At 41.2% G+C, this 14129-nt stretch overlaps 1 protein-coding gene across 1 annotated transcript; it reads right to left on the minus strand.

Annotated features, from left to right (window-relative positions):
• Positions 1-1579: 1579 nt before the first annotated feature.
• sh3gl3b (SH3-domain GRB2-like 3b) lies at positions 1580-13904 on the minus strand. The gene is made up of 9 exons (XM_080438178.1): positions 13772-13904; positions 11045-11113; positions 10568-10640; positions 10313-10456; positions 9874-10007; positions 7295-7483; positions 6322-6425; positions 3425-3549; positions 1580-2593 (listed from the first exon to the last, which is right to left on the minus strand). Exons 1-9 carry the CDS (start codon positions 13814-13816, stop codon positions 2382-2384), a joined length of 1095 nt encoding a protein of 364 aa, XP_080294304.1. The 5' UTR covers positions 13817-13904; the 3' UTR covers positions 1580-2381.
• Positions 13905-14129: the final 225 nt, after the last annotated feature.

A 14129-nucleotide genomic window follows, 5' to 3' on the forward strand; every position in this document is an offset into this window, starting at 1 on the left:
AATATATACATTTATATAATATATCAATTTGGGATGGGGGTCCCCCTTCTGAAAATGTTTTGTGTCAGGGACCCCCAGAACAGAAGATTTATGTAAAAAAAAAATCTAAATTATTCAAAAGTTTCCAAACATTTTCGATATTAGTACTAGAAGTACAAGCTCGTGAGCTGTGAGCTTGTAGATCAGCAATTTTCGAATAGCCAACATAAATGGATAAAGTGGTTAAAATTATGAGGACCCCCTCATACCGTGTCACCGAGTGCCACACTATGAGCTTGTAGATCTGCTATTTTTGTATAATAGAGAAAATTTGTGCAAATCTTTGAATATATATTTTTTAAGCGAACAATTGTAAAATATTTTGTTCCAGGGACCCCCAGAAGCAAAGATTTGAGTTACAAATGTTCGCTTTAAAAATATATATTCAATGATTTGCACACATTTTCACGATTCTTTTTCAAAAATAGCAGATCTACAAGCTCATAGTGCTGCACTCGATGCCACGCTATGAGCTTGTATATCTGCTATTTTTGTAAAGTGGTTACACAGATGCGTTTAATGGGTTAACTGGATGGATATTGTGTGCACTCAGTTGTAGTGTCTGCGATAGATGTATTTGTCTGTTTATGTTTGTGTTTTACTGTTGTAACACTGTTCATGCAGCTCTCTTGGCCAGGTAACTCTTGGTAAAGAGATATTCTCAATTAGACTCTTAACTGGATAAATAAAGGATATGAGTCTGTAAATATAAGACTCCACCATGTCTGCCTAACTATATCGTCATACTGACAAGTACTAACTGTGGTCAAATATTGTTTTCATAAACGTAGGTCTACAGTATATTATAGCTTTTATAGTTGTTTCCCTGATATCCAGGGAGAGACTAAACTAACCCAAAGTCACTCTGGGCCCATGGGTCCCACTCCCAGTGATCTCCAATTAGCTTCCTATTAGCAGTCTCACACAAGCGGGTGCTATTTCCAAATCACTAGGTTAAAGTAACAAGCCACAAAAAAACTGAGCTTCCGTTATTAAACAAAAAATAAATAAAAATGAATTGTGACAGGCTCAGTGGTAGGACAGACGACAACCAAGGTTCTTAGTTCAAAGTAGGCATAGTCTTTATTTCCACACACCACACTGCTTGCCATGCCTAAATTGACACACACACACACACACACACCCACACACACACACACACACAGTTCCTTTATCAGTTTCCATAAGTTATGATTTCTCTCTCTGTGCAGTCTGTTCATCTGAAACCGTTTATTTAATTTTACAGCAGCAGCAAAACTGTTGGTACAGAGCCATTTGTAACAGCAGCAATGTGTGTTAACAGGCTTACAACAGTCTAGTCTACGTGTAGCCCTGCTGTATACATACAACAGTCTACTCTCTGCCCACTAAACAGTGTAGTCTATGTATAGGCCTACTACAAAGGTTCAGTATTTATCTGTAGGCCTACAACGGTCTAGTCTATGTGATGAACTGTAGTGAAATTCTCCTAGAGAATCATTCTACTGATCGCTGAGACAGAAAGATGAGAGGATGAAATGTCCCTTTAAATACAAACACACAAACATAACAATTATACAGCATAACGGACAAGCTGACTAAAGTGCAATATGATATAAATCTATACATCTTTTGTACGCTGTTTTATTGATCAAACTCAGCAGTTTAAAGGGTCAGGCTTATCAATGCACAACAATTATTTTCAAAAGCAGACATTTTGCATATTGCCTGAGATCGCTACGCAGAAACATCATGGCAACAAGCGATACAGACAAGAACTGAGGATTCCATCTCAATGGGAACTAAACAACAGAACTAAACAGTCATCAATATGGTAACAGGTACCCCTGAAATATTTCTTCTTGGATATGGCTTAGAAATCTGATCACAACTCATCAGATAATATCAACGACAATCAATAATTAAAGTCATATTGTGTAACTTTTTCAATTAAACAAGTTATTTTTGATATAATCTTACACTGTTTTTTTTTTCACAATAACCCACATAAGTGTTTTTGACAACTTGTTTAAACATAATTAAACACTAAGTGTCTGGGCTGAGACTCGCTGCAAAATCACATAGGCACCGAAAATGTATTTATTTATGTATTTTACAGTGAATAACTACAGTTTCTGACAACTTCTTGTTACATTCAAAAATATCCTTGGGCGCTAGGACCCTACAGCATTCCTTTGAGGTACTTCCATATAGACAAACGCTGGAATAACAATGGAGCTACAAGAGGCGCCACCAAAAAGGCCACTAAAATGAATGTTACACAGTATGACTTTAAATAAAAATAAGAATCTATCATGGCTGCCAACAGTGGGATGGCTTGGTGACGAGAAGTTGTACAGTTGTCACTGTAATGGAAGAGGAACCAGGACGTCGACATAGCTGACCGGGAGGTAGCCTGATTGGCCGCCCAGCATACCCTCATACCAGTTAGAATCAATCTTATTGGTCAGGATGATGATGTCACCCGTCTTAAAGCCCAGCTCGCGCTCGCTGAATGGCTGGAAGGAGTAGAGCGCCCGGCAACAAGGCTGGTCAAATATCACTTCACTCTCCTCTGGATGAGACGCACAGAGACAGACAGTGGAGGGACAAACACAGAAACACACAGCGGAGAGACACAGAGACAGACAGTGGAGAGAGACACAGAGACAGACAGACAGACAGACAGACAGACAGACAGGAGAGAGAATGAAAAATGTCCACCAGGCAAAGCCTCTCTGTCTCAGTCTCTCAGCCTGACATTAGCAGCAGATTCCTATTGTGTTGTTAGCTATATGTTCAACATATGAAACGTCCTCAAACATCATATTATTATACATTTGTATACCGTCCTCCATATCTTGAGAAAATGACTTACTAACTTCATGAGGACTTCTTTCAAATGTCTTTATTGAGACAGTAGGAAAGCTGAGAGGGAAACAGTGTAGGAGAGACAGACAGTAGGAATGCTACAAGGCAGACAATGTAGGAGAGAGAGACAGTAGGAAAGCTGAGAGGCAGACAGGGTATGAGAGACAGACAGTAGGAAAGCTGAAAAGAGGAAGATCGTGTAGAAGAGACAGATATTAGGAAAGTTGAGCGGGAGTTAAGTTACCGTAATAGTCTCTTCTGGGCATAACCACTACGTTTCATAAAAATCCATCCATTCCTTCATTATGATGTTATTTTTCTAACCAATAGACCTCGACCGTGATTATAACCTTGCCCTTTGACCTTTTTGACACTAAAGGACAGCCTACTGATTACTCCCGACAAGTTTCATGAAAATCCAGCCATCTGTTGTCATGTTATTTTGCTACCAGACAAACAGACGGACTGACAGACAGAAGGAATGAGATGAGAATAGAGATAATGATACACAGATATTAATATGTCACTCAGTCACCTGGTGATGTGTGCGTTTTGATTGACAGCTCTTGGTAGACTGGGTTCTCGGTCGTGGGCTCTGTAATGGACTGAGCTCTTTTGGACTGGAATTGTCTGCGGGGTTGGTTACTGGCCATAGTCAGCCTACAGACACACAGACACACAGACACACAGACACACGCACAGACTGCTCAGCAACTGTCTCTTTAACCAATTAAGACCTGAGGCCGATTCTACAAATGCCTTCTAAATCAGTAGTTCTCAAACCTTTTTCGTAATTCAAAATTATTCTTTTTTTTTTCAAGATTTTTCAAAGATTTTCAAAAATAGCAGATATACAAGCTTCATGCCGCGCTGTGAGCTTGTATATCTGTTATTATTGAATAGCCAACGCTAAAATCTAAAATTAAACAGATGCTTTGCCGGTCTTAATGGGTTAACCACACAAACACTATAGTGTCTACTATTCTGTTGCAAACATTTGGGAAAGAAATAGCAGATCTACAAGATCACAATGCTGTGAGCTTGTAGATCGGCTATTTTTGGTGGAGATTTGGTGTAGAGGGAAAAAGGGGAGGGAGGGTGCCTAATACAGACCCTTGGGGGATCCTGGTCAACCAAGTACAATACTGTATGGTTTAAGTGGGTTTTAACTAAACAATCACTTTACAAATAAAGGTTTTGAGGGACTGATTGGTTGATCGATTGATCGAATGATTGAGTGATGTCATTGTTGCAGTGTATCGCCACAAGTGCTGCAAGCGCATACGAAATAATTAAAGGTTTCAGCGTGAGCCTGGCTTCCTTACACTGAGGAAGGCTGGCTACAGTATGTCGCAAAACCTGTCCGTGGTCATGCTGCCCGTGCCTGGTGATAAAATATCCTAAAAGGACTTGAAGTCAGTCGTTTTAGTTTGTTTTTGTGGAATTCTCTCTGAACCGTGCACACGGTATGAAGGGAAGTTGTTTGAGATGAGTGCTCGGCATTCCTTTTGAAGTTACAAGAGTTACTCTCCTACCAGGAGCCCTAGTACTGCTGGTTTTCTATCCTACCAGAAGTACTGCTGGTATTCTGCAGGGGCGGCAGTGGCTCAGGAGTAGCTCAATCCCCGGCTGCCCCTAGCCATGGGTTAGTATCCTTGAGCAAGACACTGGCCCTCATTTATCAACGCGGTGCAGCCCAAATAATGGGCGTAGGGCGAGATCACCGCACCTTTCGGCATTTATCAATATATCCTGACGTGGGCTTCATCCTACCATATGCTGAGATCTCACGTCTGGTCGAGACCAGTTGTTGACGTTGGCTGCGCACGTTTATTCCATTCTAGACCTGCGGAGCAGCATTGTCTGACTGTCTGACAGGCATCTGGACACATAATCCACTCCTAAATGTATATCTACACACTAATAATTAATCCCTGTGAAAATATAACATTTTATAAAGTAATTTAAACAAACTGCTTTAACAGTCATTCAGTTGCATTGGCTATTTTAAAATAGCAGATCTGCAAGCTCAAAAACGGGTCGCATCGCGACGCGTTGTGAGCTTGTAGATCTGCTATTTTCAAAATATACGAGCGCTTTTGCGTCGGGACTCGGGAGTCGCGTGGTCGGGACTGCCGACGATCTTTTCATGGACAGTGAGGTGTACAAACTTACAGTAGCTTGTCCTATGTTATGGAGTTATGTCATAGAGAGTTTTGAAGACTACAACCTGGCTAGGTTAAGGATATAAACCCGACGCTCCAATCTCTTAATAACGGGACGGACCGAAACCACTGCCGTCTCACGGGGAATATCCTACATGACTGCTTGTGCACTGCTCGGTATGGGTTAAATAAATTAATATACAAACGTGCGTGTGTGTGTGTGTGTGTGTGTGTGTGTGAGAGAGAGAGAGAGAGAGAGAGAGAGAGCGGGGCGTGTGTGGCGAGGCAGGCGGGGGAAACTCTTTCTCATTGGCTTTTGATGTCTTTGGTCGTATTCTGGTCCTTCTTCATGTCGTAAAATCGGGGCGTTTTGAGAATATTTAAGGGCGTGTTATTTAAATGACGCCAGGTTCCAGCCGTGACATTTATCAAGCCTGGGACCAAATGTAGGCTCGGATCAGCTGTGTAGGATTCGTTGATAAATGTGACTTCGACGTTGGTGTACGGCCGAATATATGGAAAAATATAAGCCGGTTTATAAGCTGCGTTGATAAATGAGGGCCACTGAACCCAAAGCTGCTCCCGATGAGCAGGTTAGTGCCTTGCATGGTTTTGATTTCCTCTGGCATCGGTGTGGGTGAATATAATACACACTGTAAAGCGCTTTGGAGAAAAGCACTACATAAATGCACCATTTTTATTTCCTACCAGGACCAGTACTATTGGTTTTCCATCCTACCAGGACCAGTGGCGTAACGCAGAATCGCGGGGCCTCCCCGCGGGAGTTTCACGTATGTGCGTGCACAACCCGCGCGCGAAATTTTTCGGGTTTAATTCAGGTCTAATTCGGTTCTATTTGACCAAAATAAATCAACTTTTTTCTTTTTATTTGTATCAGCGCAGGTGGCCCCCCCGCACCACATCACTTGCTACCCCTCCGTTACGCCACTGACCAGGACCTATACTGCAGGAATTCTATCATACTATTACCCCTAATACCAGTGGTTTTCTATCCTACCAGGACCTCTAGTACTGCTGGTTTTCTATCCTACTAGGTCCCATAATACTGCTGGTTTTCTATCCTTCTAGGACACCCATTATATATCATACAAGTATATGTTATGATGTAGGTATGATATCATGTTGTATAAGAATTTGGACCTGGCCTTTAGCTTGAGTATACTGCTACAATAAATCATATAGTGTTAGCTTTATTGTTACAGTTCTTATTGTCTGTATTACAGTGTATTAGAGTGTGTGTCTGAACCTGGTCTGTAGGCGGCACTGTAGCTCTGCTAGAATCTGCAGAGAATGACGGTGAAACTCCAGAAAGGAACCAATCAGAGCAGAGAGCTGAGTGACCTGTTGTACCTGGATCACACACACACACACACACACACACACACACACACACACACACACACACACACACACACACACACACACACACACACACACACACACACACACACACACACACACACACACACACACACACACACACACACACACACACACACACACACACACACACACACACACACACGTTGCATTAGTATTGAACAAGGACAGATCTGCTAAGAATGCTACTCCTACAGTAGTAATACTACTATTACGGCTACTACTACTGCTAATGTTACTACTATTACAAGTAAGACGCGCGAACGCTGGAAGCGAACGCAGCTCGAAAATATTGTGTATTTACGGACTTGTAGTGTGTGTGTGTGTGTGTGTGTGTGTGTGTGTGTGTGTGTGTGTGTGTGTGTGTGTGTGTGTGTGTGTGTGTTTTGCAGGCTGTGTCTAAATTCCTGCACTCTGGCGCCCTCTGGCCCTCTACTAGGCAGTGCATGAACACAGAGACACAGATGGAGACACACACACACACACACACACACACACAACCCAAGCACAGTTACATAGTAAGCTCCACTTGGTCGGAGGCGCGGCAACGTTGGGTCTTGGGACCACCAGGGGTCCAACTGGAACAAAATGGAACTTTACAGGTCCATTTGGTTCCATTTGTACACTTTCAGAGTTAAATTAACGCTGAGGATTTGTAGCATGGGGTCCCAGAGCAACAAAAAAAAAATATCAAAGGGGGCGTCGTGGCCTAATGCCTATCAAACTGGGGGTCCTTGAAATGAAAAAGGTTGAGCATTTACAGACCACTAAGGGTCCATTTGGGCCCCGTGTGGTCCCTGAACCCACAGTGCAGTACATGGGGTCACGTTTGAACTCACGTCATTTTGGAGCAGAGTGAACATGCTCCTCTCAGCCAGGTCCTTGGAGGCGGTGAACTTCTCCCAGGCCACTTTATCCTCCTCCTCTCGTTTTCTCCTCCTCTCTACCTCATCCTGCTCCTCTCTCCTCCTTCTCCTAATGCGGTAGTCAACGTCCAAGCGGCGTCCCTCCAACTTCCTCAGGTGGTACTGAACAACCAATCACGACACAGTTCAGAGACACACCAAACAATCATGACACAGTCCATATCTGCTTAGTTTCTCATGACAGACGTGTTGGCTCCCACAACTTTCGAATGCTTACGCCTACCAGTCTGTACTACGGACACTCTGAGAATGAGTCAAAAATAAAGCAGATGTCACATCATTTCCCCATTTCTAATAACTCCTACTGGAAACCAAATTAGTCGAAGCCTAGCTAGCGGCTTAGCAGAAATGGAAAACATATACATTAGGTACATACTGTATATACATTTTCGTGAACACTGTCTTGATTGGTCAAATACCCTTCCAGTCTGAAGAGCAGATGACAGCTTCCCGTTCTCATTTCTGAACGATTTTGGGAAAAAATCTAATTGCGATTTTTCTGACTGATATTGCGATTGCGATTTGATTGCGATTTTTAAATTGTATTTAAAAAAAAAACTTTAACATTTTTTTAAGTCAAGCTTCAGTTTAGTATTCACTGTGTACGTTTAAAAAGTAATTGGAAGTAATGGAACATTACCAAATGGCATACCATTTATTTACTGTTCTAGATTCTAATAAATAAGGATGAGAACTAAAAGATATGAATTGCTTCATTGCTTCCAACATGTATCTTCCAAGTACTTTTTTTCCCATGTATATATTTAAACATTTAGCTGGAATAGAAATAGCTTATTTTTGTAAACAACCCAACATTGAACTTGTTAGGTCATTAACTTATGGCTCAAGAAGAGAAGCTTTTTCTGAAATGAAGTTCAATAAATAAAAATAAAATTAAACAAATAATTACCTTTTTGTGTAAACAATTCACAGCAGTGAAATAAGTAGGTATTTCACTTATGGCTAAAGAAGCATAATTACTGATATCCAGTATTTAGCTTATGTAGATTAACATTCAACTAAAATGTAACACTTTTTTGTCTCACAAGGCAAAGTCCTCTCCTACTGTACATTGTATTACTACTACTCCTTGGAAGTGAAAAACTCAGAATACATAACGCAGTGGTGGAAAGTAACTAAGTACATTTACTTAAGTACTGTATTTGTACTTTACTTGAGTATTTCTAATTTCCAATACTTTAACTTCTACTCCACTACATCTCAGAGGCAAATATTGTACTTTTACTCCACTACAATTATTTGAAAACTTTAGTGACTAGTTACTTTTCAGATATAAATTATAAAATTGTAAAACCTACATTAACCACTTTGGCCCTATTTTATACCTAGGTTATTTGAAAATAGCAGATCTACAAGCTCACAATGCGCCGTGATGCGACGCGTTGTGAGCTTGTAGATCTGCTATTTTCAAACATTAGTACTTTTACTTTTGGTACTTTAAGTACATTTTGATACCAATACTTTTGTACTTTTATTCAAGTACATTTTGAATTTTTACTTGTAACAGAGTACTTCTACATTGCAGTATTGATACTTTTACTTAAGTACAACATTTGAGTACTTTTTCCACCACTGTACATAACATAAGTGACAAAGATACAGTCGCTTCTTTTGGGCTTGTTTTCATAGACAGGGTTGCTTATTTCTCTCACAAAACCTGGCAATACTGACCAGGAAGTGCTTTCCATCGTATTGTTTACATTGAATCACCGCATCACACAGCATCCAACAGTAATAGTTTAATAATGATGGGAAAAATATAAGTTACACTTACAGAAACAAACATAGATAGGAGCAACACTACTACTACACTACTTGTGTCGCACCGACAATAATGTTTTACCGCTACGCGCGGCATCAGGGATTTGCGCAACCGTTCGACAAACTTTAAATACTCGTAGCCGACGGAGACCTAACTCCATGAGAGGGACAGAGCGAGAGAGAGAGAGAGAGAGAGAGGGGGGGGGGGGACTCGCTACCCTCTCGCTCCCTGTAGAGAGGCAGGCAGCCACTCTGGAGAGAAGGAGACAAGTCCCGTGGTGCTCTGGGATTAATATGAATATTAAAATGATTTATTATGATAAAATAAAAAATAAAAAAATCGCGGCCTTTGCGATTAGCTAATCGCGTGGTTTCAAATCGCGATTTCGGTTTGAAAACGATTAATCGTTCAGCCTTACGCGGGCGGAATAACAGACTCTCTATAGCATTTGAAGATTGTGGCTTGAGAGACTCATATCTGCTCTCCCCTGAAGCTCCTGCTCTCTTCTGTGTAGTGATACAGCTTCTGCAGTTTCAGTGCCAGTTTATACAACAGCATGGCAAGCAGTACAATTGTCCCCTGCTACAGAACCTGTTACAGACTGTTATGACTGTTATGGAAAACAGTCTGTAGAGCCTGTATATACTGAATTACTATGGCAGACATGGTTAGTGCTGAGCCGATGTGATTTTGGGAGTCAAACGCTCACCCCTATCTCCCGGAGCTCGTTGTCATGGAGACAGTGCAGCGGGTCGATGAAGTTTTGTTTGACACAGATGTCCAGACCTTCCCTGAAACACGACATCTGCTTCAGAGCCACGCCCACTTCTGACAGCGCCCCACCTACGCGCACACACGCACACACACACACACACACACACACACACAGATTAGAAATCACAGACATAGCCAGACAGAGTCAGACAGACAGACAGAAACAGAGAGACTGATAGTGAAAGAGTGAAAGACTGATAAAAAGAGTATAGACAGAGAGATAAACCGAGTGAGGGACAGATGGACAGGGTGCGAGATAGAGAGACAGAATGAGAGACATATGGACAGGGTGAGAGACGGAGAGGTGAATGAATGAATGTATGATGTTCAGTCATCTTTCTCAGAACAATAACCAATGAGGTTAACAAACATACCAAAAGCAGAGCTTGGTCCAAGCTGCTTGCTGTAGTATACCATACAATCTCCCAGCATGCCCTCTGGCTGTGGATACCCCCCGGACTTTTCCTGCCCACCCATCCTGGACAAGGTGGCGAGCATGCTCAGTTTGGCCCTGTAGGCTGGGGACGGGACCGGCAGAGAGATAAATAATTATGAGCTGCCTTCATAGTTCATGTACAAACACCGACTACTGCTTTTTAATTCATACTGTACAACTAAAACTGACAAACCTGGGTTTGGCTGAAGGTAATCTGTAGTTCTGGACATCAACTCTAGAACCAGCCTCTGGATCACAGCTACCTTCTGGTAACAATGATTGGGAGAAGAGAGAGAGAAAGAATGTTTGTAACTGGTCTGCATTTCTAACACATTTATCTAAAGCGCTTTACAATGTGCATTACATTCAACCATTCACACACCGGTGGTATACCCTCATCGTGAACAGTTAGGGGTTCAGTGTGTTGCTCAAGGACACTTTCACACAAAGCCAGGACGTTCCGGTTCCCAAAACGTCCGCGCTCCCTGTGCAGGTAGAGAGGCTGAACTAGTAACAAGTTGTTAAGCAAGACACCAAACCCCAACATTACTAAGAGAGTTGTACTGCAGGTTACTTTGAACTCCAATGTGTGTGATGACTGACAGGAGAGACAAATACATAAACTTATCTGATGTCCCATACAGTGTGTTTAGTGACAGCAGTGTGTTACCTTCTCCATTGTGAGGAAGTCTTCATCTAGTTTAGTTCCCTCTGCTCCGATCAACCTCTCATTTAATAGCTGAGAGAGAGGGAGGGAAGGAGAAAGAGAGAGACTTCGCATTATATTCAGGGTTCCCACACATTTTTACCAATACATTTCCAAAACGTTTCCAGAATATTTAACCCAATTTCCAGGCCTATATCCATTATATTCCATTCAGCACAATAATGAGTCTCTTACTCTAGTGTGCAAAGAAGTCCAAATTTCATGGCAAATTTACTAACTATACGCATCACGCTGCAGCACGTTGTGAGCTTGTTCTTTTTGTCACGTCCGGTTTACATTAGGCATGTTACATATTTCGTAATGTTCTACATGTTTTGGGGGGAAAACATTATTAACAAAATCAATAGCCTAAAACAATGCATAGTCAAATATTTTTTCCAGGGCCTTTGATAGATTCCAAACCTTTTCTAGGACCAGGAATTTCATGACTGTGGGGACCCTGTATATTGTAGTAATTTAATCACTCAACAGTCTAATCCAAGTGAACTTCCATCAAGTCCAACTGTAAAATAATGATCAGATCCTAGATCAGGAAAACTATCATCAACCAACATAAAGGGGTTCAAGAGACAGAGACAGAGTGGACATTAATGACCGATTTATACTTAGTTGTGCACCAAGTGTTACTCACGCGTTGTGCTGTGTGTGAGCTTGTAGATCGACTATTTTTGTTGCACAACACCAGCGTGCAAGTGTGCAACTAAGAATAATTCAGACTTGAGACAGAAACAGAAACAGATACAGTTAGAGACAGCTGAGTCCAGAAAAATAATATTTTACCCAGAATCCTCCTGCTCTCTGGCTGAAAGAGTTAATGAGAGGATTAAAGACATGTAACAAACAGCTCAGCCATCTGAACGATGAAGATGGTGATTTTAGATAAACCTCTTATGTCATGGTTGTTAGTTTGCTTGTATGGCACATTGTGCTCTGTTTAGATTTGAATTCCAATACATTTCATATAATATAAAGTCCTCTTCACTGTAGTACGTGTATATAATACAATGTTTTAATTTGGTAACTACTTTTTCAAAACAGCGACTCTCTCAATCACTAAGATCATAAGCCTCCTAACCCTTCTCTAATATCCTTTCACTTAATTTTTATTTATTAAAATTAAACAGTCAATAATAAAAAGCAAAGTTTCCCATCAAAAACTGAAATTACACCGAAATGAGACTGGCCTCTTTTTCCAACTTCTAGCTTGACTGACTGACTGACAGACTGACCTGTCCTCGTCATCAAAAATATCCACACGCACTAAGAAAAAAACTAAACCAAAACAAACTAACTCCATCAAATGACCTCCATCTCTTCTAACTGTCTAACCTTCTAACTGGGTCCCAATTTGGCCTGGGGACAATGACCAAACGTCCTCTATCTACCAACCACCTGGCTCTCTGCCAGGCTGACAAAGAAAACAACACACCACCTCGGTCCACCCTGTGTTACATCCATTGTGGTAACCTATGAATTTCTGTGACTCCAGAGGTCTGGTGCGTCTCTTACCATTCCTCACCTCTCTAAAGCCTTCTTATAGCAGTCAGTCCGACCCCTGTTTTAATTCTCTCTTTTACTTCATTGTATTGTATTCTTAATTCATTATTATCTCAAAACCGTTCCTAAGTTATTTTAAACCCTTTTATAGTGGCCCACCCCGTAGATCCATCATCCCGCCCTAGAATTATTGTTATTATCATTATTATTATTGTTTTTCTTATTATTATATATACACACAGCTTTCTGTGTCCTGATGCCTGCACTGCACCCCCCAAGACTGACACAGCCCTGGGTATAGGCGAGCAGGCCTGGTGAGATCTGCAATCCAAGGAGAGCACTTTTCTGGTTTATTTTTGCCTATAATAATGACATGCCAGGGTTAAAAGTATTAATAGCTCAGTCTATTCAGCACTACTGTGATGGACAGCGCCTTACAGGGCGGGGTACCAGGAAAGGAAGAGAAGTCCCCCCCAGGCTACCCCCCCCCCCCCTCAAAGAACATAGTCCCACACTCCCACCCTCTTTCTTTAGTTTCTCTGTATGACAAAAACAGTGATAAGAAATGGGACTTCATTGTATAACATGGCATCCTGTCAACATGTTTACAATAATCTCAGGTAAACTGGCATCAAATTAATGCTGAGAAAATGTGATACAAAACAAAAATACAACTTTTACGCGTTTTTAATCCTGACCTAAGTCACCTAAACTGGAAAATGTCATTATCATAACTTTGGCCATCACAATGGCCATCATAACAATGGTGTAAAGTAATTAAGTACATTTACTTTAGTACTGTACTTGAGTACAATTTTGAGGTATTTTTTACTTTACTTGAGTATTTCTCATTTTCAATACTTTACTTCTTCTCCACTACACTTGTGACGCATTGTGAGCTTGTAGATCTGCTATTTTCAAAATATTTTTATACATTGGAAAACTTGTGAAGGGGCATTCTGCATAACGAGTACTTTTACTTTTGGTACTTTAAGTACATTTTGAAGACAATACTTTTGTACTTTTACTCAAGTACATTTTCAATTCTGGACTTTTACTTAGTATTTCTACATCGCAGTATTGAAACTTTTACTTAAAGTAAGAAACGTGAGTACTTTTTCCACCACTGCAACAAACAAACACTGCTCGATGGGTCACCAAATGCTGTGTTACCTGACTTGCTTTGTGGAACTGTTTCCTCATCCCAGACACAGACATCGTTGACAGCAGCGACAACGACACATAAACAAATGACAGACAGTTATTATCGGACACTAACTGATCCCACGGTTAGTGTGTGTCTCCATCCATCTATCCATCCATCTGATCTCCTCCTCTGTCTGTCGCAATGAATCAGTGCACTAAATCAGCTGGCACTGCCATCAACCAATGAGGTTTGAGCCTGGTAAAAGCGTTTATAGATCCCATCGCCTAGAAGGATGGAGGCGAGTTGATTGGCTGGTTGGTTGTCATGGAGATGGCAACCAAGAAGACAGAGGTGAGGTCTTAGTTTTAATACAGGACTTTGTGT

This window comes from Gymnoscopelus braueri (genome assembly GCF_963280865.1).
Source record: "Gymnoscopelus braueri genome assembly, chromosome: 9".
Classification (NCBI taxonomy): Eukaryota; Metazoa; Chordata; class Actinopteri; order Myctophiformes; family Myctophidae; genus Gymnoscopelus; species Gymnoscopelus braueri.